Here is a 25848-nt window from a genome sequence, read left to right on the forward strand (position 1 = left end):
TCACCTTTAATACTGGGTCTAACTGTCTCGGTTCTTGACACAATCCCAATAAAATAAATAGATTTTTATGGCTGCTGTTAAAATGATATACATTTATCTTCTTGGCAAAGTAGTTTGAAAGGATAGAAAATGAAAAAAAAAAGTCATTACAAAGAATAAGTAGTTTTCTGTTTAAGTATATCTTAGGCTTTCATTGGGATAGATAAAGAGAAACCAGCTCTTGAAGCTCCTGCACAAACTCTGCCTGTTCATGCCTGCTCTCCTTCTGATGATCTGTCATCTTGCTGCAGCTAGCTTGCAATTAGGATATGATCTTGGCCCTCTTTCAAAAAGAAAAACAAAAAACTGCCACCTCTTCAATTTCTTCTTCCCATCTCATCTCTGGCTCTCTCATTCAGTCTCCTGTCCTTTCCTCCTACATTTCCGCAAAATGTGACTTGACTGCACTCAATGTTTAAAGCCGCTTACCCCTAATATTGTGCATCTTGCAATTTCTTGAACTTCATTTAACCTCCATCCTTCAGAGACTAAAAAGTTGCATTTCATATAGCTTTTACAACCGCGTATCTACCAGGTGTTCTGGTGGCTAAGGAGTTTGTGCACCAAGCAAATGGTTTGCTGTCTTGCTGTTATCTTCTAGCACATTCTGAGTGTTAATTTGTGCCTTTTTTTTCTGTCAGTCTGCGCAGAATGCTTCTGGAGACGGATCAGCAAGCCAGAAAAGCACATAGACTTGCAGGTGTGTGCATAAAAACAACAGCCACAGCAACACATGGCTTGTCAAAAGCCTAATCTGTTCTCACATCCATTGGTATGATGTGGGTTGTTGTCATTCAACTGTTCGATTTTTACAGGCGATAGGAGGACAGTGAGGATATCCACACAGAACAGTGCCCTGAATGGCATCTTAGGATCCTCAATCACCTGAGGATGAAGACAATTTCTTTTAAACTGGGAGGTAACACAGCTAATTTGAACAGAACAATAATATAATTGATCAATTTAGTTAAATTAATATATTAATAAAAAAAAAATCTTTAAGCTTACTAGGCATCATGATGTGAACTCTTCAAAAATTAAGCTGTAAGGCTGTGCTGCATTACAGTGACTAGACTTACTAAAACAGTACATAAACAAGTGAAAAATGAAAATTCCCTGGCTTTTGGTCTTAAATATGTGAATTTCACGATTTCTTCTAATGCACTGCATATGTCCATCAGGGTCATTGGGGGCTGACGGCTACCACCAGCAGTCTTAAGGTGAAAGTCAGAATATACCCTGGACATAGCAGTCCATAGCAGAGTGCCCATAGGGAACTCAAGCATGCACAGGGAGAACATGCAAACTCCATAGAAGACTTTCTTGCTGCAAGGCAACAGTGCTAAAAAGAATGCAAACTTGCAGCTCTAGTATCATCACATCCATCTATCCATTTTCTTGAGCTTTATCTAGAGCCAGATTGCAGAGGCAGCAGTCTAAGGAGAGATACCCAGGCTTCCCAATCCACACAGACCTCATCCAGCTGCTCTGGAGGGACCCCGAGGCAACACCAGGCCAGCTCAGACACATAGTCACTCCAGTCTCCTGGGCCTGAATGTAGATCGATCGGTAAATGCCCCCTGACTCAGCTCCCTCTTCACCACAACAGTCCAATACAGAGACCACATCACTGCCAAAGTCGCACCAGTTTCATCACGATGTTTTAATATCTCAGTATTTCAGTCAGTATTTCGGAGACCACAAAACCACATGTGGGGCTCACAAAGGGTCCATCCTGGAGTGTAGTGATGGATTCAGTTATGAAGTTTCAGAGGAAAATAAAGACAGGAACAAAGACGGTCTCGTTTCACCTGAAAAACATCTCCAGGAATAAAGGACTAATGTATCAGCAGGACCTTAAAAAACTACTTTCTTTAATTGAGATGATTACTGGGAGGAGGCCAAGGGGACGACCCAGGACACCATGGAGGTTCTATGTCTCCCAGCTGGCCTGGGAGCGCCTCTGGCGTCCCCCAGCAGAGCTGGAGGAGGTGTCTGCTCAGAGGAAAGTCTGGGAGTCTCTGTTGAGACTGCTGCCCCTGCGACCTGGTTGCTAGCAGAAGACGACAAGTACAAGTGCAAGAAGTAATTACAGCTACGAGGTCTTTACAGGTTCACCTAAAAAAGTCAACTAGACAACTGTAGCTGATCTAGAATGCTGCTGCCTGAGCCTCGACTAAAGCTAAAACATTAAAGCATCTCCAGAGTTCTAAAGTCCTTACATGGGCTCTGCAAATCTCAGAGATTAGACTTTAAAATACTTCTGTTAGTCTGTCCCTGAATGGCTTAACGTCAAAATACATTGCAGACTTTATGTCAGTGTATTACCCAGACCTTTCATATATTCTGGTTTAAGTCTACTTTATATACCTAGGACAACAACCAAATGTGAAGAAGCAGTTTTAAGTTCTTGTGCTCCCAGAACTATAGAAAACAGTGAAATTGCTTTGACTTATCCATGCTTTAAATCACATATAAATATCATGGATAAATATACATAATATTTTATACCAAAAACCTGACTTTAGTATGTACTCATTGGAAGAGCTCTGTGGAGCTTAAGTGCATGATGGTGGAGCAGTTTTCAATTTGAGGGAGGTGTTCAGGGTTGTAGGACAAGGGACAGTTTTTAAAGCTTGCAAGATGCCTAAAGTGTTGAATCTTGTAAAAAAAAAAAAAAAAGTTAGAACTATAAATTTACAGCCATATGTTTATATTGCTGTTTATATATATATATTTTTTACTATTTTTTAAGGCTGCACTTTAAAAAAAGATGAAATTGTCCAGAGAGCTGTTCCAAACGGAATTAAGTCTGAGTCTTATATTCATGTATTATCTATTTGCAATATCAAGAATCAACTGGCTGTTGAGAGGAGTTACTTTCGCTTTCAGATACTTCATCTATTTTTACACCCACTGCCAAACTCCAAGTGATACACCCAATATGCTGATTTAAAGTGTAACTCAAACAAAATAAAATTATTTACAGATAAACTAAATACACAGGGGCTATGGAGCACTACTTCAATTTAACTGGGGATCTACCTCATTTGTTTTTGCAGTTGCTGACTATGGCAGCTCAGTTTTACCATGCATTTAAAAGGTACATGCTGGTGCATGCTTCCAACACACGTACAGGATTCATCTTCATAGCTGCGTATTTTGGTGTAAAAAAAAAAATCTGTGAAACGCACGCCCTTATTTGGGTTCTTTGAAGATCAGGTTGATATTATGGTTTTAAAAAACGGCACATACAGTCATCTGACATAAGCACCTTCTTCCCCATGTTTAGTGGGACCTCTATGTGGTTGGTGACAAACTGCAAACAGCCATTTCCTTTATCAATATCTGTTTTCCTTTTATTGTGTCACAGAGGTCAGATTGTCATGGTTGTAAATAACAGCTTCATGTAAACAGATTCTACCACCTGGGTTGAGAAGTACTGTAGATCTCTGCAGCTCCTGCAGAACTACCATGGGCCGTTTGATTGTAATCCTCTCCTTACAAGGCCTGTCAGCTTAGATGGACAGCCACATCTTGGCAGGTTTTCAGCTGTCCATTTTTGAGGCATCCATTGGGTATGGACAGATTAATGGTGGATTAGATGTTCATGGCTAATGCATGTAATATATGTTAACTCTGCTTTAATTTTCTCCAATATTTTTTTTCTAAACCTGTTTGCTATTTTTTCTTGGTCATCGTGTTATGTTTGTTCCTAAATGTTAATAACAGAAATTATTTTTGCTTTCCACTTAACACTTATGTGCCCTTTTTATGCTTTTATCTTCATCTCATAAAATTCCAGTAAAAATGTAATTTCTTGTCTTTCTAATGTGAAAAGGACAAAAAGGTTCAAGGAATACAGGTATACTATATTTAAGGAAATTTGTACGAGAAGCCCTATACCACTCTCAGATCTCTACAGCACTATCGATTGAGCTTAAAGCAAAAATAAATAAAATTATTTCACTCATAAACCAAATATAAATGATGTAACTCAAGCAGCAGTTAAAATTAGGTGTTGGACCTTGACTTTTTTGTCCTTTGAATAAAGTGTCTCTTCAGCAAAGACTAAAATCCAATCACTCTACACAAAACTCACATAAATGACTACTTCATAGCACTTATTCCAGTTTTTTTCTGTTCAAAATCCCAGGAGGGCCAAGAAAATATATTTATGCATGGCAGAACTATCTAATTAGATAGCCTTTCTTCTCCCATTTTCAGAACCCGGTTCTTCAGCTTGGAACCTCTACTGACATGGCTGGTATGTTATTGAAAAAATACTTTACAGAAAGTCTACTACAGTGCAAATATTTTGTTGTTTTGCATACTTGACTTGATTCTGAACAAAGACCAATTATAAGGTTTTTGCCCTAAAGCAACTCAATAAATTACAAAACTGAGTTTTAAATTAACGCAATGTAAGGTGTTCCTGTGTCACTAATCCTATTTTGCATGCATTGAAATCTCAACATTTTAAAGAAGTCAAACGGGGAGAATGTTATGTAAGGGTGACGCATAATATTCCAATGCCTGTCCATAACAGGTATTTTTGACAGCCATTGCTCTTTTCTAAGGTGAGGCAAAGTCAACCTTCATAAGCAGTTGTATGTTTTGGATGTGCTTTTTGCAAGTTCACTCAATTCTGTAAAGGAATCTGTATGAATAATATTTAATTCCAAATGTAAAATGATTAGACTTGTCAAACTCAATCTTGATTATTCTTTATAACATGAAAATTATTCATACAAAATGGAGCTGTTGAGTTATAACACCTTCATTGCTTGTGAAAATTCTTAAAGGGATAGTTCGGTATTTTTGACATGAATCTGTATGGCATCCCCATCACCAGTGGCATGCAATCACACTGACTTACCCCTGGCAGCGTCCTGTGAGCAGAGTTATCGTCCAGTTTTGGTCAAGCCGAAAGTAGTCCGGCAGGTTTTTAGGACCAGCGAAATAAAACTTTTCTCTTCCCAAAACATTATGTGTTCAAAAGAGTGATATTTTTGCATCCCAAAAACGTTGTAGTGGAAAAAGTCACACGTCGTTATCAATTGGTCCTATTTTCTCTCTGTTCGTATCACTGCGCGCCGTCATTCAGACAGCGAGCTCAACAACAGCCAGATGCATGTCTCCCTCCGCCTAGCTCCTAGCTGGGCGGACCGAGACATGCATCTGGCTGTTGTTGAGCTCGCTGTCTGAATGACGGCGCGCACTGATACGAACAGAGAGAAAATAGGACCAATTGATAACGACGTGTGACTTTTTCCACTACAATGTTTTTGGGGTGCAAAAATATCACTCTTTTGAACACATAATGTTTTGGGAAGAGAAAAGTTTTATTTCGCTGGTCCTAAAAACCTGCCGGACTACTTTCGGCTTGACCAAAACTGGACGATAACTCTGCTCACAGGACGCTGCCAGGGGTAAGTCAGTGTGATTGCATGCCACTGGTGATGGGGATGCCATACAGATTCATGTCAAAAATACCGAACTATCCCTTTAAAAGAGCTATTTCAATGTATTTTTTGGCTCAGTGATAACCTGAGATCAAGATAATGTTTCCTTGAACTTGCAAAAAGGACATAATAGACTCTTTTAACCAGAGCTCAATTACTTAAAATGTACTGTGATGTTCAAAGGACAGGATTAGAATAGAATCCTTGCATACAAGTAAGAAGCAACACTGCTGATAAGTTCAAATTTTTGTGTTGTTATATAAATAGAAAAAATGAATAATCCTTAAGGTTTACTGACTGCAAAGCTTCAAGGTGTCCTCTCCACACAATTACCTTGATCCTTACTCTGCAATGACTAACTGGAGCTTTGAGTGAAAGTGACATTTTATTAGAATGGGAATCTAAGAGGTGCTTGTCTAAATGAAATGTCTAAACTTTTTTTTTTTTTTTTTACAGTGATACAGTTACTTTGACAGAAGGTTAAAGGTAAATGAGAATGCAGTATGATAATAAACAATTCAGCGAGGCAATATTGAAATTTTTCTATTTTATCTTTTTTTTTTTGCACAGCTTTTCGAGAACATTTCCTATTACACTCACTGGCCACTTTAGGTACATCCCACCTAGTTAGATCCATTTTGCCTTCAGAACCTCCTTAATCTTCATTGACAGAGACTTAGCATGGTGCGAATATGAACCATATTTTGGTCCACACTGAGAAGACAACTTTCATAGAAGTACACAGAATTTAATGACATCTTAAGAAAACTGACTTGATTGGAAATTTTTAACATTTCTCATTGTATTGCTGGTAGCAGCCATTACATGAGGGCTATATTGTGGTTTTAGTAGAATGGACATAATCAGCTAAGCTAAAGATGGAGGCCGTGTCATGATCTGCTGTGGTAGCTGACCTTAATTACTCATGCCTTTCACCTGCTTCACTCTTTCCAGCTAATTATCACTTATCTCATCCACCTGCCAGTTTCCCTTATATTGGGCTCAGTTCCATCTATAATGGCCAGATCATTATTTGTTTTTTTGTTCAGTCGGTCTGTTCAGTTTATGCTAAGGTTCTTTTCCTGGATCCTGGCGGCCAGTGGAAAGAGGGTTTTTGTGTCTGTCTCTTCTCCTGCTTGTCCACTGTTCCTCCCCTGCTGAGTCCTCTGGGTTATTGGCTCTTTACGCAGGGAGGATCAGCTTTTATTCCAGTAAGCCTGGCTCCAAGCTGGAGACCAGTTTAAAGGTCCTGCTCAAGTTCTAGTTCCATGTTCCTGTCTCGGCTACCCACTTCCACTGAGCCTGCCCGTCTGCACCTGATCCTGTCTGCTCCTGTGCGTGTCCGCTTGGTAACGCTTCTGGAATCTGAACCTTCAATCCAGCGGCATGATCGCGCCCCTTTCTAGGGAGATGGACTGGACTGTTGAAGGTAAGTGACTCACTGAGATCATTATCTTCTGTCAGATGATTGTGGTCACCCTCCTGTGTTTCTTCCATCAGAGTGTCTGATATTGGGTGGTGCACCGCCCCCTTTTTTGTAGCATCCGCGAGCAGCAGATCCTAGCAGCTCCACTTTAGTTTTGTTTGTTTTCATTTAATAAATGTTTTTAACTTTCCTACTGACTGTCTCACCTTGAATACTGGGTCCATCTGTCCCGTTTTATGACAGGCCGGGGTATTTAAATGACACTCGGTTGGTATACAAGGGGAGCCAAAATGGGCTACGAAAATATTTCTTACACCAGGGGTCTCTAACCCTGGTCCTCGAGACCCCTGCCCTACACAATTACACCATTAACCAAAACCGGTGATGCAATGCAAGACAAATCCAGCTTTTGTTTACTCCAAATCCTTATCCTAAAATCTAGTCAACATATTTCCAGTACATAACTAATTTTGTTGGGCCTTTGTGAATTGAAGGCTAAGATTCCTGTTCTTTGCTAAGGAAAGTGGCAATTGATGTGATCCTTTACAGCCCATTTGCTTTAAAGTAAGACGTTGGGATTCTGCGCAACTTAGTTTTAACAAGTGGTTATTTCAACTGATTTATTTAGACTTTAGTGGTATTTAAAAAATGCTATACAGGAAATGGGAGAAGAGAGAAGTGGAATGACATGCAGCAATGGCTCCTTTGAGGATTGAGGCCTCAGAACATGGATACATGCTTTCATCCATGCCCAACAAGTTGTTATCTGAGCTACTGTTACTTTAACATCATCTAAAACCAGTTTGGCTATTCTCTGACCTCTAAGGTCAACAAAGAATTAACATCCACACAACTGCCGCTCAGTTGAGCGATTCTCTCTCCTTTTTTTGTTTTGTTACAATTCTCTGTTATGAAAGCCTGTTTACTTTGAAAGCCTCTTGCATCCACTTCTTTTGCTGTTCTTTTTCCTTAAACCTTCTGCAAGTGGTCTTCAACATGTCTGACTGCATTGTGATTTGCTATTAGTGTTAACAAGATATTTTATCAGTGTACCTCTTGAATTGGCTGGAGATTATTTAACCACAATGAGCTACTGAGTAAATGATATTAAAAAAAGGTTGGATTAGGCTGACAGAGACTTCTCAGTGGGAATATCCTATTATCACCATTTCTAAGACAACATTGCTTTAATTCTCTGAGATTTTCAGCTGTACTTGTCTTTATTGACTCTTCTCATTAGAGTTGAGTCAGGGGGTGAATACAGTGTCAGCCTCTGCAGCTCTGCAGCTGCATGAGCCACTGTAAAAGGGTAAAAAGGCAGTCTTTGCCAAAGGATCACTTTGGCAAAGACTGGTACCCCAGAGATTGGCGCAGTGATGATGTTACACAGAGCAGGGCTGGGCTATGTCGTGTACTCTGGGTCACCAGACACCGAGACTATACTTTGCTTTAACAATTTCTTAATTATGCCTTCTTCTTTTTATTGCAAAACTGCAGTCCCACATATTGTTGTCAATGGAGGCTGATTTCACTGCAAGGCTGAAGGCTTCAGCTCTCGTCACTAGCGTGGCGGATCTGCCAGGCTGCTGTGTTGTTTATTCAGGTGTGTCAAAGACCCGCTGTGACATCATCACATTCACCTATGTGTGAATTAAAGTATGCTTGGCCAGGGTCAAATTGAGCCAGGACTCCATTGAAAAAAATGTGCTAGGGCCAGCTGATGGGTTCAAACAGGTGTAAGCAAGCGAGCTACATAAGAAATAAGTGAAAAGGGTGAAAAGGTGTAGCGTTTCTTTCTTATTCATCCACTCAGGCATTCTTCATGTGCGTAAAACTCACCACGTGTGGGAGGAAGCCTTTTCCAAGCCCACATGAATCAACCACAAATAGCCACTTGCTTACGCAAAAATCAATCCACGTCGTTTCAGATGAGTTAGATGGACAAATTAAGAATGAGAAAACTGATAGAGGAAGCACATTATGTGCATCATGAACTGCAGAGTACCGCTGGTTATCTGTTATTAATGAAATATAATTGCATCATGCTGATTCCACATTCAAGAGGATTACTAACAGGCCCCAGGGAAGCAATAACTCCATGTTTAAGGCAGCACATGCTATTTCCTTTAAAATGTAAGCCTGAATTGGAGGAGGGGTATCACCACCTACAGCCTGGCATTGACCAGTCATCAGTTTAGTATAGGAGAAAGGGCGGTGGGGTTTCCAGTGCTGTCAGAATGTATGCATCATAATATAAAATCTGTATGCCTCATAGACAAGACCCATGTTTCTCCAATAAAACCATCAGGGCAGCAGGCACAAGCTGAGATAAGACAACAAATACGCTTAGGCTGGCATCATGGACCACACATGCATGCGGATTCAGTGATGCTGCCAAACATGTCCTATCCATGGAGCTTGACTGCAGCCAGAAATGCGTAAATAAGGGAAAGCTTCTCACATCAATGCAATATAAAGAAAAATGAAATAGCCCACTACTTTGATCCACGTCAGCGCTATGCTACAGGCATCTTTATCATATCTGTGGAGGACGCGCAGGCACAGCAGCCGCTCACAGACGCTCATATGGCACATTGGTTTTCAATTTGCAGGCGCTGCGATTTACTGTTTCAGTCCATATTGGGAGCGTATGCGCTAATTGTCCAGGGCTGTTCTGACATCCCAGCAGGCATGTGCATCTTCCTTTCAACACAAAAATAAATAAATAAAATAAAATAAAAAGCATAAAAGCATTGCAATATATGGAAAAATAATGCGATGCTGATCCTACCTGTGCCGTGAGTCAATTCGAGACCCGGTTCCGTGAGTATGTTCGGGTCACTTTGAGATCTGCCTCGCTGCAGACAGCCGTCTAGTCCATCTGATGTAGCCATGAAGAAGACAGCGCAGGAATCCTGAATAAAATATATATTAGAAAAAAACAAAAACCAAGCGAGGCAAGCGAGGTCAGGAGGAAAACCAGCAAGCAGTGGAAAGGAGAGGGAGGGGGGAGATTTAATTCGCTCTGACAACAGCCGCTTGGAGCATCTACGAGGGAGCCATGGCTGGGCTGAAATTCACCGCGTGTGCATGTCTGTGTGTGCGCGTGCGATGCGCGAGCGCGCGCGTCTGGGCTGCGTGTGATGATGTGTGGTGGCCGACTAGGGTGAGGGGGGGGCAGTGGTACCAGCGGGGCTGATGAGGATGATGTCCATCCCCTTACAGCAACACTATCAAATATTCAGCACAAAGCATGATTCTGTATTGATGGTTTATGGGTCCAAAGGTTAAAGTCATATTTAACTGATGTCTCAATGTTGTTGTTGCTCTTAGTTTCAAAATTCGTATGTGAACAAAAGTGGATAAAATTAATAATTAAAAATTTAGGTCGTCTGTAGATAATTTCATATTTACATATTATTATAGTAATGATGATAGAAATAGTGATGAAAAAACACCATCTCTAGATATTCAATCTTTCTTTTATCTTTAATATTCTAATAAAATAGCTTAGATATTTAATGATGAACAGTATACACCAACAGGCATTTTCAAAAGGCCATTACAGGAACACAATACGGTCCTCCACATAAAATAATTTGCTTAAAACAAAGCATATCTATGTCATAATCACGTGGCTTATAATGAGAAGTGTCTATTGGCTGGTTCCGTATGTGACGTCAAAACGCGGAAGTAAATCCCCTCCGGTAGAGATATGGCAGCGTACAGGTGCAGTCTTTGCGCTCGGTTACTTCTTTTATTAATTTTGTTGTTATACGCGTTGGTACACAGTGAAGAAATAAAACAGGGTAATATTCACCATGTTAGCGGGGTTAATAAACCCCAAACACCCGCTGAAACAGTGGAGCGACCGCTAGAAGAGAGGCAGTGGGAAGCAACCGAGGTAAACGAAGCAGTTTCCAGTGATGCTGCTGCACATTTACTGGACTACCCCGGTCCCGATTCCGTCCTGACATCAACACCGCAGCTTAAAGATGACTTCAGAGAGGAGTTAGTCATTAGACCGCTTCATTCAGGAGATATTTATGCTAGCTTCCAGTTCCGCACAGTGTGGGAAACAGATTTCACCAGAGGAAGTAAAGGTAAGCAGCTGGTCCTTCAGCTTTGGTGCTGCCAGAATGTCATAACTTCCGGACAAGAGGATACAATTTTATCTATTAGGACCATAGTCTTCATCTTGACATTTGCTTACATTAATTTGTTTTGTACTCAAGCTTTAAAGTGTCAAACAGAGTCTAGTTATGTCAGCAAGGCTGATTTTGTTGCATCAGTTTGGTGCATTAATAACAGACTGGGTAATATAGGCATGCATTCATTTAGACTTTTGAGATATTAGGAAAAATAGTAAAACTAAAATTTTCAGTCAGAAAAATCAAGATTAAACTAGTTGAGGATTTTTGTATGATTAATTTAGTACAACTATGATTATTAAAGACTGCAAAACAAATGCCTCTTAGCAAATTTCATGTGATATTAAAGCTTTTTATTCCTAATTCTATTTATGTGGTTCTATCTCTTAGTCTCCCACTACAGGCTATTCCCCAAATCTCTGGGTCAGGTCATCTCCAAGTTCTCAGTGCGAGAGCTGCACATCTCCTTCACACAGGGTTACTGGAGAACCATGCAGTGGGGCCAGCCCTATCTCCCCTCCCCTCCAGGAGCTGAACTCTGGGTTTGGTTCCAGGACACTGTTACAGAGTAAGTGCTGCCATCTGTTGGCTGCAGACTGTTATGAATTGTTTTATCTGGAATAGATTTCTGAAATAGAATAACTGTTTTTATTTGCTAAATTACCAGTAAGGTTTCTGCTGCGTTCTACGTGTCTGTCAGTCATCGCAACATTTTTCTGTCTTTTTTTCTGCCCTTTTAGTGTGGATGCCACATGGAAGGAGTTGACAAACGTTTTGTCAGGCATCTTCTGTGCTTCGCTGAACTTCATAGACTCTACCAACACTGTTCAGCCCAGTGCTTCCTTCAAACCATTGGGAACTGCCAATGGTATGGCAGATATTTTTCAGCCTCAGCTTTTGTATATCCATTCCGTAAAAATTCAAAAAATATCCACTGGACTTGGTTTTCAAGATTTGAAGACGTTTCGCCACCTCTCCAGGAAGCTTTCTCAATTCAAATGTCTGACATTTGAATTGAGAAAGCTTCCTGGAGAGGTGGCGAAACGTCTTCAAATCTTGAAAACCAAGTCCAGTGGATATTTTTTGAATTTTTACGGAATGACTATGACCTGGATGACTGAGAACCTTCATCAGCATACAGCTTTTGTATAGTTTTCCAGTAAAACTGATGGTGTCTATGTTTAGATATGGTCTCTTTGGTTCTTCTGTAATCTCACATACAGTAAAAACATGTGATATGGTGTTAGGCTCCCAGTTATGTCGACAGGCAAACGCCACCCCCGGCTGAGGCATATGTTGGAAAGCACCACAAGCTCTAAGGAAGCGTTATCACTGTGACATTCTGGTTACATCCAGGCATGCACAGCAGATCAAGAATCACCTAAGAAACATACATGAAATGAGACAAATCAAATTTACACACAAGGAAGGAAGAAATAAATCTATAGTTTACTGGTTATTAGCATACCTTTGACACAAAAGTAAAACTTTACAAGAAACTAACATAGATAAATGTAATATCTGTTAAGGACACCAGAATACCCCACTGTACACAAAATATCAGTTGTAACAAGACTACAGGAATGAGCAAAATGGATGAAATGTACAAGTAAAAATGAGGAAAACTCAGCCATAACAAAACCATCTCAGATGTCATTTAGTCACAATGGGCACCAGGTGGAACAGATCATATTCAAATAGGGTAGCAAAAAGGAACTGTTAGCAACAGAAAACAAATAAATGCTCAAACTACCATAAATCAGAGGAATCCATAGGCGAGAAGTGGACATCACATTTGCGACAATGTTGACCAAAAGCAATAAATGTAATGTCACATATCACATACTCCTGCAAGAAAGAATCTGTAGGGTAGACAGGACTGGAATGCTTTTATCGCTTATTTCTAGATGGCTAATGTACTGTTAAATTTAAGTTCTGAAAAAAATATTATTTCTGTTTTTATATTTTCTGTTCAAGGCACAGACCATCGCTTCCTTCGTTATGCTACCCTCCCACGAGAAATAGTCTGCACCGAAAATTTGACGCCATGGAAGAAGCTGTTGCCCTGTGGATCCAAGGTGAGTTCATCTTTCATTTGCAGTTGTCTGTCTCTCCAGTGATTATGCCTTGTTTGTGTTTTGTATACCAACTTTTTCCCCCCTCCATTTGGTACCTGTGAATTTTCAGGCTGGTCTGGCTGTGCTGTTGAAGTCTGAAAAGCTCTTCCACAGCAGTTTTCATTCCCAGGCTGTGCACATCAGACCGGTGTGTCAGGACTGGCAGTGCAAAACAACGTCGTTGGAGCTGAGGCAGACACTGAATGTAGTGTTTGACCTTCACACCTCTGGACAGGGCAAGCGAGGTCAAGAAAGGACAGCTTATATACTGCATTCATCAACGTTTTATGACCTTTTTAAACCTTAATATCTCTTCAGTCTTTGCTGATATGATTAATTTCTCTTTGCAGAGTGGTCTTTGTTTAAGATGTTCTCTAGAACCCTGACAGAATCCTGCCCCCTGGCCTCCTCCAGTAAAATATACATCGACACCACAGACAATCCTCAGGTGATATTTTGGTCCCCAATTGGATCTATTTTTTTGTTACATTTGAAACATTTTCAGTTACACTAAATAAATCATCAAAGTGGGATCAGATTAATTTGTCATGGTAGAAAATTGTTCTGTTTGATTTGAAATTGAAAGAAGCTGGTTTTGTTTTTGCAGGAGGAGCAATTTGAGCTCAGTCCAGCTACTCCACTGCTGAGCCAGGCAGTGGTACTGGGGGACAGACGGACCTTTTCTGTCTACGACCTGACCCAGCAAGTCACCTTTGGCACTGTACGCTCCCTTAATGTGCTGATTCGCTGGAAATCCACAGAGGGTGAGTGATGGAAGACATAGCTGAAGCAGCTTGTTGGATTGGCTGAACTCATGAAAAGGAGTTTCCATTAGTTTTAGCTCTTTTTTGATCTATAACCTGGTATTTTAATTATGCAATCCTTCTGAAATTGTTATAAATGTATTTTTACTAGCTGTTAAGAGAAAATAATGCAAGGTTATTTGGACCCCTTTTAATACTCTTCTTGTTTTTCTTGCAAGAGTACCGGTATGTGTGAAAAAAAACAACAAAAAAGAACTATGTGACTTGCATGTATATAATTTGGATGTAGTGTTGGCAACATTTGCAGTTTGCCATGGTTTGTTTACCATCATTTTCAGGTCTCTTACACATTAGCTAAAAAGTTACATAGGAATCAACACTTACTTTACCTGTTTGTTAGAATCACTCTTTTTGGTGGAATAAAGATGGAAGTAGTGATAGCAAGGCAGGCTAATGTTAGCCTTCTAGTATTGATGTACAGAAGTAGGACCAATACCACACTTTTCTGCTCTTGTTGGCAGCCTCAAGCCACCTTCACTCTGCGGGTTTTAATACCAACATTCACATTTTCAAATGAAAAATTCAGATTTCTGGATTAATCTGATGCCTTTTAAGATTTTTAGCATTTTGATTCTGTTTCAGATCATCATTATCTGCTTTTCTCTTTCTGAATTTAGGCGACATGCTTAGGCCCTTGCTCCATGCCGAGCGATACGTGGCCGGATATGGGCTACAGACAGGAGAGATCCACACCTTAATCTACAACAACCACCCCTTCAGGTCTTTTCCTGTGCTGCTGCTAGACTCTGTGCCTTGGTATCTACGTCTCTATGTCCACACGCTCACTGTCACCAGCAAGGGAAAGGATAACAAGCCCAGTGAGTTCATATTTCACCAAGAGAAAGGCCGATACATCGGCCTGTCAATATTTCTGTTCAATTTTATTTTTTTTTCTTATAGCAACTTTAACAGATATGTGCATGTGTTCACCGATTCAATAGTAGAGTGGTTTCTAAAATGAGTGAGTTTTTTCATTTATTGATATCAATGTTGAATTGTTACACAGTAGAATAAAGAGCTACTTAATAAAGAGAAATTAAAGTAACCTACAGGACCACAACAGATAACTGTTAAGTCTATACTGCAGCCCTTTTTATCTTTGTTTTTTTTTTGTTTTTTTTTTACTTTCATGTTTCCTTTAGTAACTTTCTTTGAAGATAACACAACAAATTGGGGGTTAATTACATATTAAAGTCGATCTGGGATTAGAACAGATGGGGAAACAGGGAAAATCTGATAAGGGTTGCAAGATTTCCCTCTAAAAGTAATAGCTTTGTTTATTTGTGAGCTCACTCAGAGTTAAATTTGTGTGTGTTTTTTCCCCAACATAAATCTTTCCCTTCACTTCAAAACCTTTAGCTAGGAACTAAGGCCTTGGGGTAAATTGTGCCAGTAGTTGTCTTTTTTTTTTGCCTGCTGCAGGCAAACAGTGAGTTTAGCTTTGAGTTTGCTGCTTTAATATAATTTGCAATGGAATAAATTGCAGTGTAATACGATCTAAGGTATGACAGGTCTCAGCATCATCAAATGGCTGATTTTTTTTTTTTTTTTTTTTTTTTTGTGTGTGCATTTTTGTAAACAAACGCTAAATAATCCTAAACATCAACAAACTGTATTCATAAGTCAGGTTCACATAATCCGGAATTTTAAAATCTGAGTTTTATCGAGGACTCAGACCTGAATCTTCAGAGGCAGATAAAGACAGTAGCAGAGTTGAGCTTCTGTTCCCTAAAGACCATCTCCAGGATTAAAGTACTAATGTCTCAGCAGGACCTGAAAAAAACCCATTTATCTCACTATAATCAATTACTGCGGCAATGTGCCAAGAAAGTTGATCAGAAACCTGAAGCTGATCCAGGAAGCTGCTGCCTGCATCCTCACCAAAACTATGAAAGTGCAGCACATTGCTCCAGTGCATAAGTCGTTACTCTGACTTCCATTCTCTCAGAGATTTTCTAAATGCTTCTGTTTGCGTATAAATTACTGAATCAGCATCAGCTGCCCAGACCTGCTTCTCTAATATACCCTGCATACCCAGAACCAAACTTGTAGAGGCAGCGTTTAGTTCTTATGCTCTACAAATCTGAAATAAACTCCCAGATAACAAATATTTAAAAAAACAAATCCTTTATCTTATTTTAATGTCTGACTTTATTTTCTTTATTTTTTATGCCTCCTATACAATGCAATATACTTCTCTATTTCTCATGTACACCACTTTGAATTAAAATTAGATTAAAAAGTTAGTGCTGTTTGTGAAAGATTGCTCTATAAAAGATGCATTAACACAATTTACTCCTTTAGTTAAAAATATGTGCCTACTCTTAGAATATTTTGGTATTTTCATGATATTGCCACTAGGAGGTGTGCTTACGTTTCATTTTCAAAAGAATAGTAGCCTTGAATGTTCAGGTTAATGGTGTTTTTATTTTATTTTTTGCCAAGTAGTTGATATGATTAATTCAGTAATTTATGATACATTTATGCTAATGTTTATGTAAAAAAAAAAAAAAAAGAGGGGGTGGGGGGATGCAAACACTAAAATTAGATGTCTTTATGTGTATCTTCTTTGCCAGGTTACATCCACTACCAGCCATCTAAGGATCGAATACGGCCACACCTGCTAGAGATGCTGCTCCAGCTGCCTCCACACTCTGTTACCGAGGTGACAGTGCAATTTGAGAGGGCGCTGCTTAAATGGACCGAATATACGCCTGATCCCAACCACGGATTCTACGTTGGGTATGAACAAACTTCCTGTCACAGTATTCAGAAGTTTATCGGCCAAGTAACAAGTGAAGGTTTATGTTTTCTTTTTAATGATTGATTTCTCTTTTCTTGTTCAAATGCAGATCTTCAGTTATCAGTGCTCTTGTGCCAAGTACTGTTGCCATGAGTACAAATATCACTCAGGAGCAACCACTGTTCAGTACTTTGTGAGTGGAGTTTTTTTTTCTGACATACACAAAAACATTTTTTTTGTGTGTGTAAAATCTCACTTTGTGTTTCTCCTTTCAGTTTTCCATGCAAAGAAGAGTCCAACTACTTTATGCGTGTCTACACAGAGCCTCTGTTGGTCAACCTGCCCACTCCAGACTTTAGCATGCCTTACAACGTCATCTGTTTAACGTGTACTGTTGTGGCCGTAGGCTATGGCTCACTTTACAACCTGCTGACAAGAAGCTTCCAGATAGAAGAACCCAGCCCAGGATTGGCCAAGCGTATCGCAAACGTTATCCGCAAGATGAGGGGTGTACCGCCTCTTTGAGGCAGCATCAGAGGACATTAGCTTATTATAGAATTGGCCCTTCACAAAAAAATAAAATAAATACCCAAATGTGTTAACATTCAGGGAAGAACTGAGTCAAACACTGGCATAACTGTATGGGTAAAGGGCAACGTGGAGTTTTATTGTTTTCAGGGTTTTTTTTTTTTTTTTATACAATGGAAAATGTAACGGTGATAACTAGAAAGGTGTTTTATTAATGTTTAAAACAAGAGCAGCAGTAGCTTGTTTTGTTGTTCTGTTTCTGTTAATATGACTCTGAATTTCTTTATAGTAGTCTTTTGCCATCGAATGTTGCAGTGCTTTTGACCCACAACGGTTTGATAACTCCATGCCAGGAGAGATAAGGAAAGGTGACACGTTAAGTCATAGTGACCTTTTGTTTTTGGCAACTCTTATTGGGCAAATAAATGTGGTTTACAAACTCAATTCAAAGGATTTGTAAAACAACCTTTCTGTTGAAGTTTACTTTCTCATCATATATTTGTTTACATTTTTGTTTCCTTCCTTAAATCTAAAGGTTTGTGAAATAATTTTAATATCAATCAGACATCCATCTGTCAATATTTTGAACTTATTATCTATAGGTACAGTACACTCCAGCCTGTTGTAGGACAACACAGATATACACACACTTACACCTAAGAACAAATTAGAGATACCAATTAACCTAAAAGTCATCTTTTTGGACAGTGGGAGGAAGCTGAAAACCTGGAGAGAACCTACAAATACACAGGGAAAAAAATTCAAAGAACCCAGGCTAAGAATTCATCCATAACCTTCTTGCTGGCAGGCAACAGTGCTAAAAACTGCCACAGTGCAGACATAACTTGACTAAATACAGGATATCAATTTAAAATATTTATTTAATATTTTAGTTTTTCAATTTATCTTGGTTCTAATTAGGTGGAAAAAGGAAACCCCCAGCTCGTTAAAACAAAAACTGAAAATGAAGACATTTTTGGTATAATGTTTGGTAGGAATCACTAGCTACAAACCAGAAAACACAGAGCACTGTAAATCAAGATTCCATGCAAGTAGAAGATGAAGTAGACTAAAACACTTCAAAATGCAAAACATTGTGTCCTTGATTTAACTAAAAATACATCTCAAGAACAGAAAGGCAAACACCATGAGACTATTAGTCTTTATTTAAAAAAGCTGTTTCTGAGCAAGCAATGAGGAGATAATTTTTCTAATCTGAGAATGAACAAAGGTCAGAGATTGACCCAGAAAAAATAGATCCTCTCTTAGGTCATTAAGGATAAAACAAATACAAAGACACTGAGTAAACTGTCCTTCATGGACACGTTCAAAGGCAAATACCACTATTGTTCAGAAAGGCTTGTCTGTTTACTAAAATAACTTTTTGTTGATTAATAAGACTGATGGAAAAATATTATTTGAACTAATAAGACAAAGCTGAACATTTTGTGGGAAAGATATGTGTTTCATTACGCTTTTGTTTAACAACCTTTTGTCAAAGAACTATAGAGATTGATGGTGGTGTAATGGGATGAGATTTCTTTGCTGCTTTAGGACACTTGCTGCAAAACATGAGTTCTGGTGTCTCTCAGAAAATTATGGGGTATTCAGCAAGACAATAATTCAAAGTATCAGCATTCAAAATGGGGAAAAATATATTTTTTTTTTATACAATGAACAGCATTTTCCAGTTTGAAACCCTTCCAGTCTGACTGAAATAAAAAAGATTTTGCAAAGGTTCGGCTAAAACTACGGTGCCAGTTATTGTAAATGCTTTGTACAGGTTGTTACTACCAAGGTTGACACAACCAGTTATGAGATTTGAGGGGAAATTACTTTTCCACACACTGTTGGACAACAAAAGGATAGCATATGTGTCTTGAATAAATACATTCATTATTTGAAAACTGTGTTTTCAAGTTACTCTGTTTAACTTTCTCTGATATTAAGAGTTAGTGGGATGTTTGAAACATATACAGTGGGGCAAAAAAGTATTTAGTCAGCCACCAATAGTGCAAGTTCTCCCACTCAAAAAGATGAGCGAGGCCGGTAATTTTGATCATAGATATACCTCAACTATGAGAGACAAAATGAGAAAAAAAAATCCAGAAAATCACATTGTCTGATTTTTAAAGACTTTATTTGCAAAATATGGTGGAAAATAAGTATTTGGTCAATAACAAAAGTTCATCTCAATACTTTGTTTTATACCCTTTGTTGGCAATGACAGAGATCAAAAGTTTTCTGTAAGTCTTCACAAGGTTTACACACACTGTTGCTGGTATTTTGGCCCATTCCTCCATGCAGATCTCCTCTAGCCTTCCTATGGTGTTAGGGTCCCTACGGACCCGTTTTGAGTTTTAGCATGCATAAAAGTATTTCATACATTTGTTTTTGCGTTGAAACTTTTTGACTTTGTCAAGGACTTCCATTTAAACAAAGTAAAATCAAATTTTATTTTTTTACTAAATTATAAAGTGCTCTGGTGAAAAAAATGACTTTTGTGGTGTTGGGGTCATTTGTGACCCGGGTAAAATTTTTGATTATAAAACAATAAAAAATGCCTAAAATGTAATCATGAACACACAATCAACCAACAGCCTCTTCTTCCAACCACTTGAGCTTCATTTAGGGCCTTTTGTCTTTGCCTTTTTGCGAGAACAAACAAAGGGAGACATGTCCAGGCTTGTCAAGCCATTTGAGTGTAGAGGTGGTGACTTGAAGAGTACACATCACCAATTCACAGAATGCAACAGTAAGGAGAAGATTCACTGTAAATAAAGCTTTGGATCACATCTTTGCTGCACATGAGGCAGAGGACACACAGGATTTTAGCGATGGAGATTAGCAGGCCTCTGAGACAACAATGTCTCTTTGGACCTTTCAGATGATCTCAAGAGTCCTCAGATTTGACAATCGATACACCAGAGCGAAATCTGACAAGCTTGCTCCCATCAGGGATGTTTGGGAGAGATGGGTGCAACTCCTTCCACTGATGTTCAACCCAGGGCCAGAGGTGACAGTAGATGAACATTTTCTCCCTTTTCGAGGAAAATGCCCGTTCCGGCAATACATGCCCAGCAAGCCAGGCAAATATGGCATAAAAATCTGGGCAGCCTGTGATGCTAAAACAAGCTATGCGTGGAACCTACAGATTTACACAGGAAAATCTGCAAGCGGCATCCTTGAAAAAAACCAAGGAAAACGGGTAGTCCTCGATTTGACTACTGGACTGCAGGGTCACAACATCACTTTTTTTTACATGCTTTGACCTTGGACAAGAACTTCTCAGGAGGAAACTCACTATGGTGGGCACCATAAAAAAATTAAACCTGAGCTGCCCGCTGAAATGAGGCTGGTGAAGGACAGGAGGAGTGGACAATCTGGACAAGCTGACTGCCACCTACACTTGCCAGCGAATGACCAGGAGATGGCCAATGGTTGTGTTTTACAACATCCTCAATGTGTCTGCATACAATGCATTTGTGTTGTGGACCCATATTCACCAAGGGTGGAATTCAACCCAAAACACTAAGCGGAGAATGTTTCTTGAGGAGCTCGGGAATTCCCTTGTCAAGCCGCACATTGAGCAACGGGAACGGGTGCCCCGAGACCCAGCTACTGCAGACTTGGTCAGACAGCTGCAGTGGTCACCAAACACGCCATCCACATCCTCAGCAACAAGAAGAGTATCAGCATCACCTTCCCCCTCTGCAGCCAGCCCTGCCTCAAGCACTCCATCCACAGCCACAATGCCAGTGAGACCACCTCGCTCAAAAAGAAAGAGGTGTCAGGGCTGCTCTAGCAATATGGACAGAAAAAACCTACACAGTGTGTTTCACCTGCAACAAATATATCTGCAAAGAACACACCAAAAGTGTAAATATACACAAATATAAATATTTTATTCAAATTCTATTGTGTGAAAAAAAAGACTTGTTTTTGCCCTTTTCTTGAAGTAAATATGTACGGGTCCAAAATGACCCGAAACACCATAGATGTTACTATATTTGATAATATTAAAATTAAAATCTTTTTTTTGTTGAACATTTATGAAATGTGTTTTAATATCTCTCAGTTGCACTCAGGTAACAGAACAGCTGATTATTTTGTTGACTTCTTCTCTTAAGGTTCATTTGACCACTTTTTAGACATTGAAAACGAGGGGTATGCTGCTAAAACAAAGGCCCAGGGGGCCACAAAAAAATATTAAAAGCAATCTTTTCATAGATAAGGGAGCCCAATCAGCTAAACAAGAGTTAAGAAAAACATTGGATGATATAAGATTGTTTTTAGGGTATTTTATGGCTGATTTAATACTCGGGTCCAAAATGACCCGCTAACACTACAGATGGCAGCAGAAAGCTAACACAAGAGGAAGGCTAGAGCAGTGATGTTCTGGGGCTGTCGCTGGGCAACACGGACTTTCAACTCCCTCCAAATATTTTCTATGGGGTTGAGATCTGGAGACTGGCTAGGCCACTCCAGGACCTTGAAATGCTTCTTACGAAGCCACTCCTTCGTTACCCGGGCGGTGTGTTTGGGATCATTGTCATGGTGAAAGACCCAGCCGCGTTTCATCTTCAATGCCCTTGCTGATGGCAGGAGGTTTTCACTCAAAATTTGACGATACATGGTCCCATTCATTCTTTCCTTCACACGGATCAGTCGTCCTGGTCCCTTAGCAGAAAAACAGCCTCAAAGCATGATGTTTCCACCCCCATGCTTCACTGTAGGTATGGTGTTCTTTGGATGCAACTCAGCATTCTCTCTCCTCCAAACACGACGAGTAGAGTTTTTACCAAAAAGTTCTATTTTGGTTTCATCTGACCATATGATATTCTCCCAGTCATCGTCTGGATCATCCAAATGCTCTCTAGCAAACTTGAGACGGGCCTTGACATGTACTGGCTTAAGCAGGGGGACACGTCTGGCACTGCAGGATTTGAGTCCCTGGCGGCGTAGTGTGTTACTGATGGTAGCCTTTGTTACTTTGGTCCCAGCTCTCTGCAGGTCATTCACTAGGTCCCCCCGTGTGGTTCTGGGATTTTTACTCACCGTTCTTGTGATCATTTTGACCCCACGGGGTGAGATCTTGCGTGGAGCCCCAGGTCGAGTAAGATTATCAGTGGTCTTGTATGTTTTCCATTTTCTAATAATTGATCCCACAGTTGATTTCTTCACATCAAGCTGTTTACCTATTGCAGATTCAGACTTCCCAGCCTGGTGCAGGTCTATAATTCTGTTTCGGATGTCCTTTGACAGCTCTCTAGTTTTGGCTATGGTGGAGTTTAGAGTGTGACTGTTTGAGGTAGTGGACAGGTGTCTTTTATACTGATAACGGGTTCAAACAGGTGCCATTATTGAAGGTAACGAGTGGAGGACAGAGGAGCCTCTTACAGAAGAAGTTACTGGTCTGTGAGAGCCAAAAATCTTGCTCGTTTGTAACTGACCAAATACTTACACTCACCGGCCACTTTATTTGGTACACCTGTCCAACTGCTTGTTAACACTTAATTTCTAAGCAGCCAATCACATGGCGGCAACTCAGTGCATTTAGGCATGTAGACATGGTCAAGACAATCTCCTGCAGTTCAAACCGAGCATCAGTATGGGGAAGAAAGGTGATTTGAGTGACTTTGAATGTGGCATGATTGTTGGTGCCAGAAGGGCTGGTCTGAGTATTTCAGAAACTGCTGATCTACTGGGATTTTCACGCACAACCATCTCTAGGGTTTACAGAGAATGGTCCGAAAAAGAAAAAACATCCAGTGAGCGGCAGTTCTGTGGGCGGAAATGCCTTGTTGATGCCAGAGGTCAGAGGAGAATGGCCAGACTGGTTCCAGCTGATAGAAGGGCAACAGTGACTCAAATAACCACCCGTTACAACCAAGGTGGGCAGAAGAGCATCTCTGAACGCACAGTACGTCGAACTTTGAGGCAGATGGGCTACAGCAGCAGAAGACCACACTGGGTGCCACTTCTTTCAGCTAAGAACAGGAAACTGAGGCTACAATTTGCACAAGCTCATCGAAATTGGACAATAGAAGATTGGAAAAACGTTGCCTGGTCTGATGAGTCTCGATTTCTGCTGCGACATTCGGATGGTAGGGTCAGAATTTGGCGTCTACAACATGAAAGCATGGATCCATCCTGCCTTATATCAACGGTTCAGGCTGCTGGTGGTGGTGTCATGGTGTGGGGAATATTTTCTTGCCACTCTTTGGCTCCCAACGCCACAGCCTACCTGAGTATTGTTGCTGACCATGTCCATCCCTTTATGACCACAATGTACCCAACTTCTGATGGCTACTTTCAGCAGGATAATGCGCCATGTCATAAAGCTGGAATCATCTCAGACTGGTTTCTTGAACATGACAATGAGTTCACTGTACTCAAATGGCCTCCCCAGTCACCAGATCTCAATCCAATAGAGCATCTTTGGGATGTGGTGGAACGGGAGATTCGCATCATGGATGTGCAGCCGACAAATCTGTGGCAACTGTGTGATGCCATCATGTCAATATGGACCAAACTCCCTGAGGAATGCTTCCAGCACCTTGTTGAATCTATGCCACGAAGAATTGAGGCAGTTCTGAAGGCAAAAGGGGGTCCAACCCGTTACTAGCATGGGGTACCTAATAAAGTGGCCGGTGAGTGTATTTTGCACCATATTTTGCAAATAAATTCTTCAAATATCAGACAATGTGATTTTCTGGATTTTTTTTCTAATTTTGTCTCTCATACTTGAGGTATATCTATGATGAAAATTACCGGCCTCTCTCACCTTTTTGAGTGGGAGAACTTGCACTATTGGTGGCTGACTAAATACTTTTTTGCCCCACTGTATGTATAAATTATTTAGCTAATAATTTTAGAATCCTAACTAATCTAAAACAAGCGAAAATAGACTGAATATATCTGGTTTTATCTGTATGGTTTTTAAGTAAAACAACACTGTTTGCGATTGTAGTGCTTTAAAAAATACACCATAAAATACAAACAAACAATTATTAGCCTTTTTTAATAACCAGAGGTACACATTGGTATCTGTTATGGCTGTTTGCAGTAGCGACCACACGTTGTTGGACAGCATTTCTTTTCTCCTGGGCAGTCCCCATCATGATCACAGAATTTATGACACCATGAGGTGGACAGTGGAGGGTCGCAGCTTCCAGGTTTTACTGCAAATTGAACAAATTAAACAATTATTTGTAGCCTGTGAGGACTAAAGTAGAAATGTCAGTTTTGTTTATACAATATCTCACCTGGCACAGTGGACATGCATTGATGGCCACATCCATTGGAGCAGCACTTTTCACCTTCCTCGCAATCACTATCACGGATGCAAAGTTCAGCACATACCCCAGATAATCCAAACATGTTTGGGCATGCTTGATCATCTAAATGAAATTTCAGTTTTCTTAGTGAGCTTTGAAAACACCTCATTTATAATCCAAATTTCTTACAGCGACTTAAGAAGATAATTTTGTGACTTACAAAGAATAGCAGGGGCACAGACAGGTTTTCCGTTATACACGCAGCATTTTTCCTCTTCGTTGCAGTCTTTATCTTCCCTACATGACTTTGCGGGCATTAAAGGTTGAAAGACTCTGGGGCAGTAAGCTGGTTATAGACATGCAATAAATCTATTAATAACCTTGTCTATCAGCAGGCTTAGATTGATAAGCAGATAAAAATAAACATTTTTCACTATAAACAGTAAAATCAACAAACTTGCCAGGTTTTGAAGTTGTCGAAGAACAGGTCATTAGTGAAGAAATCACCACAAGCAGCACAGCCTTTGTAAAATAGTGTCTCACCATGTTGAATTATCAGTCAAGGATGAGCTGTTGCTTCGCTATCTTGACAAATATTCAAGTCATAGAGCTCTTCTCTGATGACGCACACAGCGCTGGGTTCTTGTGTCATTCAGTTACTCTCGGATATTATTGCTCTCTAATTGATAAGATGCATGCCCAGTTGTTTTTGCGGTCAACCTGTCCTCATTTCTGCACACAAGGGAACACAAAGAAAAGCAACAAAAGTAAATAATCCGTAAAGATTTCAGATAAGCCACAGTGATTTAAGGTCAGCAGCGGATTGTCCTGTTTGCAGATTCATGTGTACAAACATGTAGCAAGAACTTTGATCACTTATAAACAGTATTTATATTTTGATTTATGTGGAAGTTACTATCAATGATGAAAAATATGTTGTACTTTGATATCTAGCAAAAGTTTCAAGTTTCATATCTCCCAAGAGAATCTTTTTTTCTTTTCTCTGGTAAATTCTTTAGAGGTTAATAATATGTCCCGATTTGTAAAAGCAAATAACATATCACAATGTTACCAGGTGAATATAAACTGTGCTAAATTCATAAAAATAATCAATCCACAGATGTGCCAACATTTGCCTCACTTAAAATAAGAAAGTGGAGTACATTGCCTCTTTGCTAAAGTCCTTTCTTTTTTCCTCTATAACTAAAATATCTAATAATTAAAATAAAATCAAAGTCAAATTCTTTGTTAGTGTATCAACTGCCCAGATCTCTC

The 25848-nt window shown here is 39.8% G+C and overlaps 3 protein-coding genes across 6 annotated transcripts in view; 1 reads left to right on the forward strand and 2 right to left on the reverse strand.

Annotated features, from left to right (window-relative positions):
* phactr3a (phosphatase and actin regulator 3a) overlaps positions 1-10037 on the reverse strand; it is a 54603-nt gene extending 44566 nt beyond the window's left edge. For 2 of the 4 annotated variants that reach the window (XM_038283040.1, XM_038283039.1), the window contains exon 1: positions 9722-10037. In XM_038283040.1, the coding sequence (XP_038138968.1) occupies positions 9722-9824 (103 nt within the window). In that variant the 5' untranslated portion in view covers positions 9825-10037. The remainder of the gene's footprint in view (positions 1-9721) is intronic. The other 2 variants (XM_038283043.1, XM_038283041.1) reach the window with 2 other exon arrangements.
* Positions 10038-10612: 575 nt separating this feature from the next.
* On the forward strand, positions 10613-17758 carry pigt (phosphatidylinositol glycan anchor biosynthesis, class T). Its single transcript, XM_038283036.1, has 11 exons — positions 10613-11033; positions 11472-11649; positions 11822-11949; positions 13059-13159; positions 13269-13443; positions 13549-13646; positions 13806-13962; positions 14640-14840; positions 16599-16764; positions 16875-16958; positions 17041-17758. The coding sequence occupies exons 1-11, from the start codon at positions 10646-10648 to the stop codon at positions 17288-17290; spliced, it is 1926 nt and encodes a 641-aa protein (XP_038138964.1). The 5' UTR covers positions 10613-10645; the 3' UTR covers positions 17291-17758.
* Positions 17759-24298: 6540 nt separating this feature from the next.
* wfdc2 (WAP four-disulfide core domain 2) lies at positions 24299-25304 on the reverse strand. Its single transcript, XM_038283053.1, has 4 exons — positions 25035-25304; positions 24794-24919; positions 24562-24696; positions 24299-24477 (listed from the first exon to the last, which is right to left on the reverse strand). The coding sequence occupies exons 1-4, from the start codon at positions 25117-25119 to the stop codon at positions 24347-24349; spliced, it is 477 nt and encodes a 158-aa protein (XP_038138981.1). The 5' UTR covers positions 25120-25304; the 3' UTR covers positions 24299-24346.
* Between the last annotated feature and the right edge of the window lie 544 nt (positions 25305-25848).

This window comes from Cyprinodon tularosa, unplaced genomic scaffold (genome assembly GCF_016077235.1).
Source record: "Cyprinodon tularosa strain WSP-4 unplaced genomic scaffold, ASM1607723v1 ctg19, whole genome shotgun sequence".
Taxonomy (NCBI): Eukaryota; Metazoa; Chordata; class Actinopteri; order Cyprinodontiformes; family Cyprinodontidae; genus Cyprinodon; species Cyprinodon tularosa.

Bases quoted from the DNA above. Each gene is read 5' to 3' on its own strand.
- pigt (XM_038283036.1), top strand. From the start codon at position 10,646: ATGGCAGCGTACAGGTGCAGTCTTTGCGCTCGGTTACTTCTTTTATTA. The intron at 11,650-11,821 runs GTAAGTGCTGCC...CTGCCCTTTTAG, and splicing joins TTCCAGGACACTGTTACAGA to TGTGGATGCCACATGGAAGG. The intron at 13,963-14,639 runs GTGAGTGATGGA...TTCTGAATTTAG, and splicing joins TCGCTGGAAATCCACAGAGG to GCGACATGCTTAGGCCCTTG.
- wfdc2 (XM_038283053.1), bottom strand. From the start codon at position 25,119: ATGGTGAGACACTATTTTACAAAGGCTGTGCTGCTTGTGGTGATTTCT. The intron at 24,697-24,793 runs GTAAGTCACAAA...AATTTCATTTAG, and splicing joins CTGTGCCCCTGCTATTCTTT to ATGATCAAGCATGCCCAAAC. The intron at 24,478-24,561 runs GTGAGATATTGT...TTCAATTTGCAG, and splicing joins ATGCATGTCCACTGTGCCAG to TAAAACCTGGAAGCTGCGAC.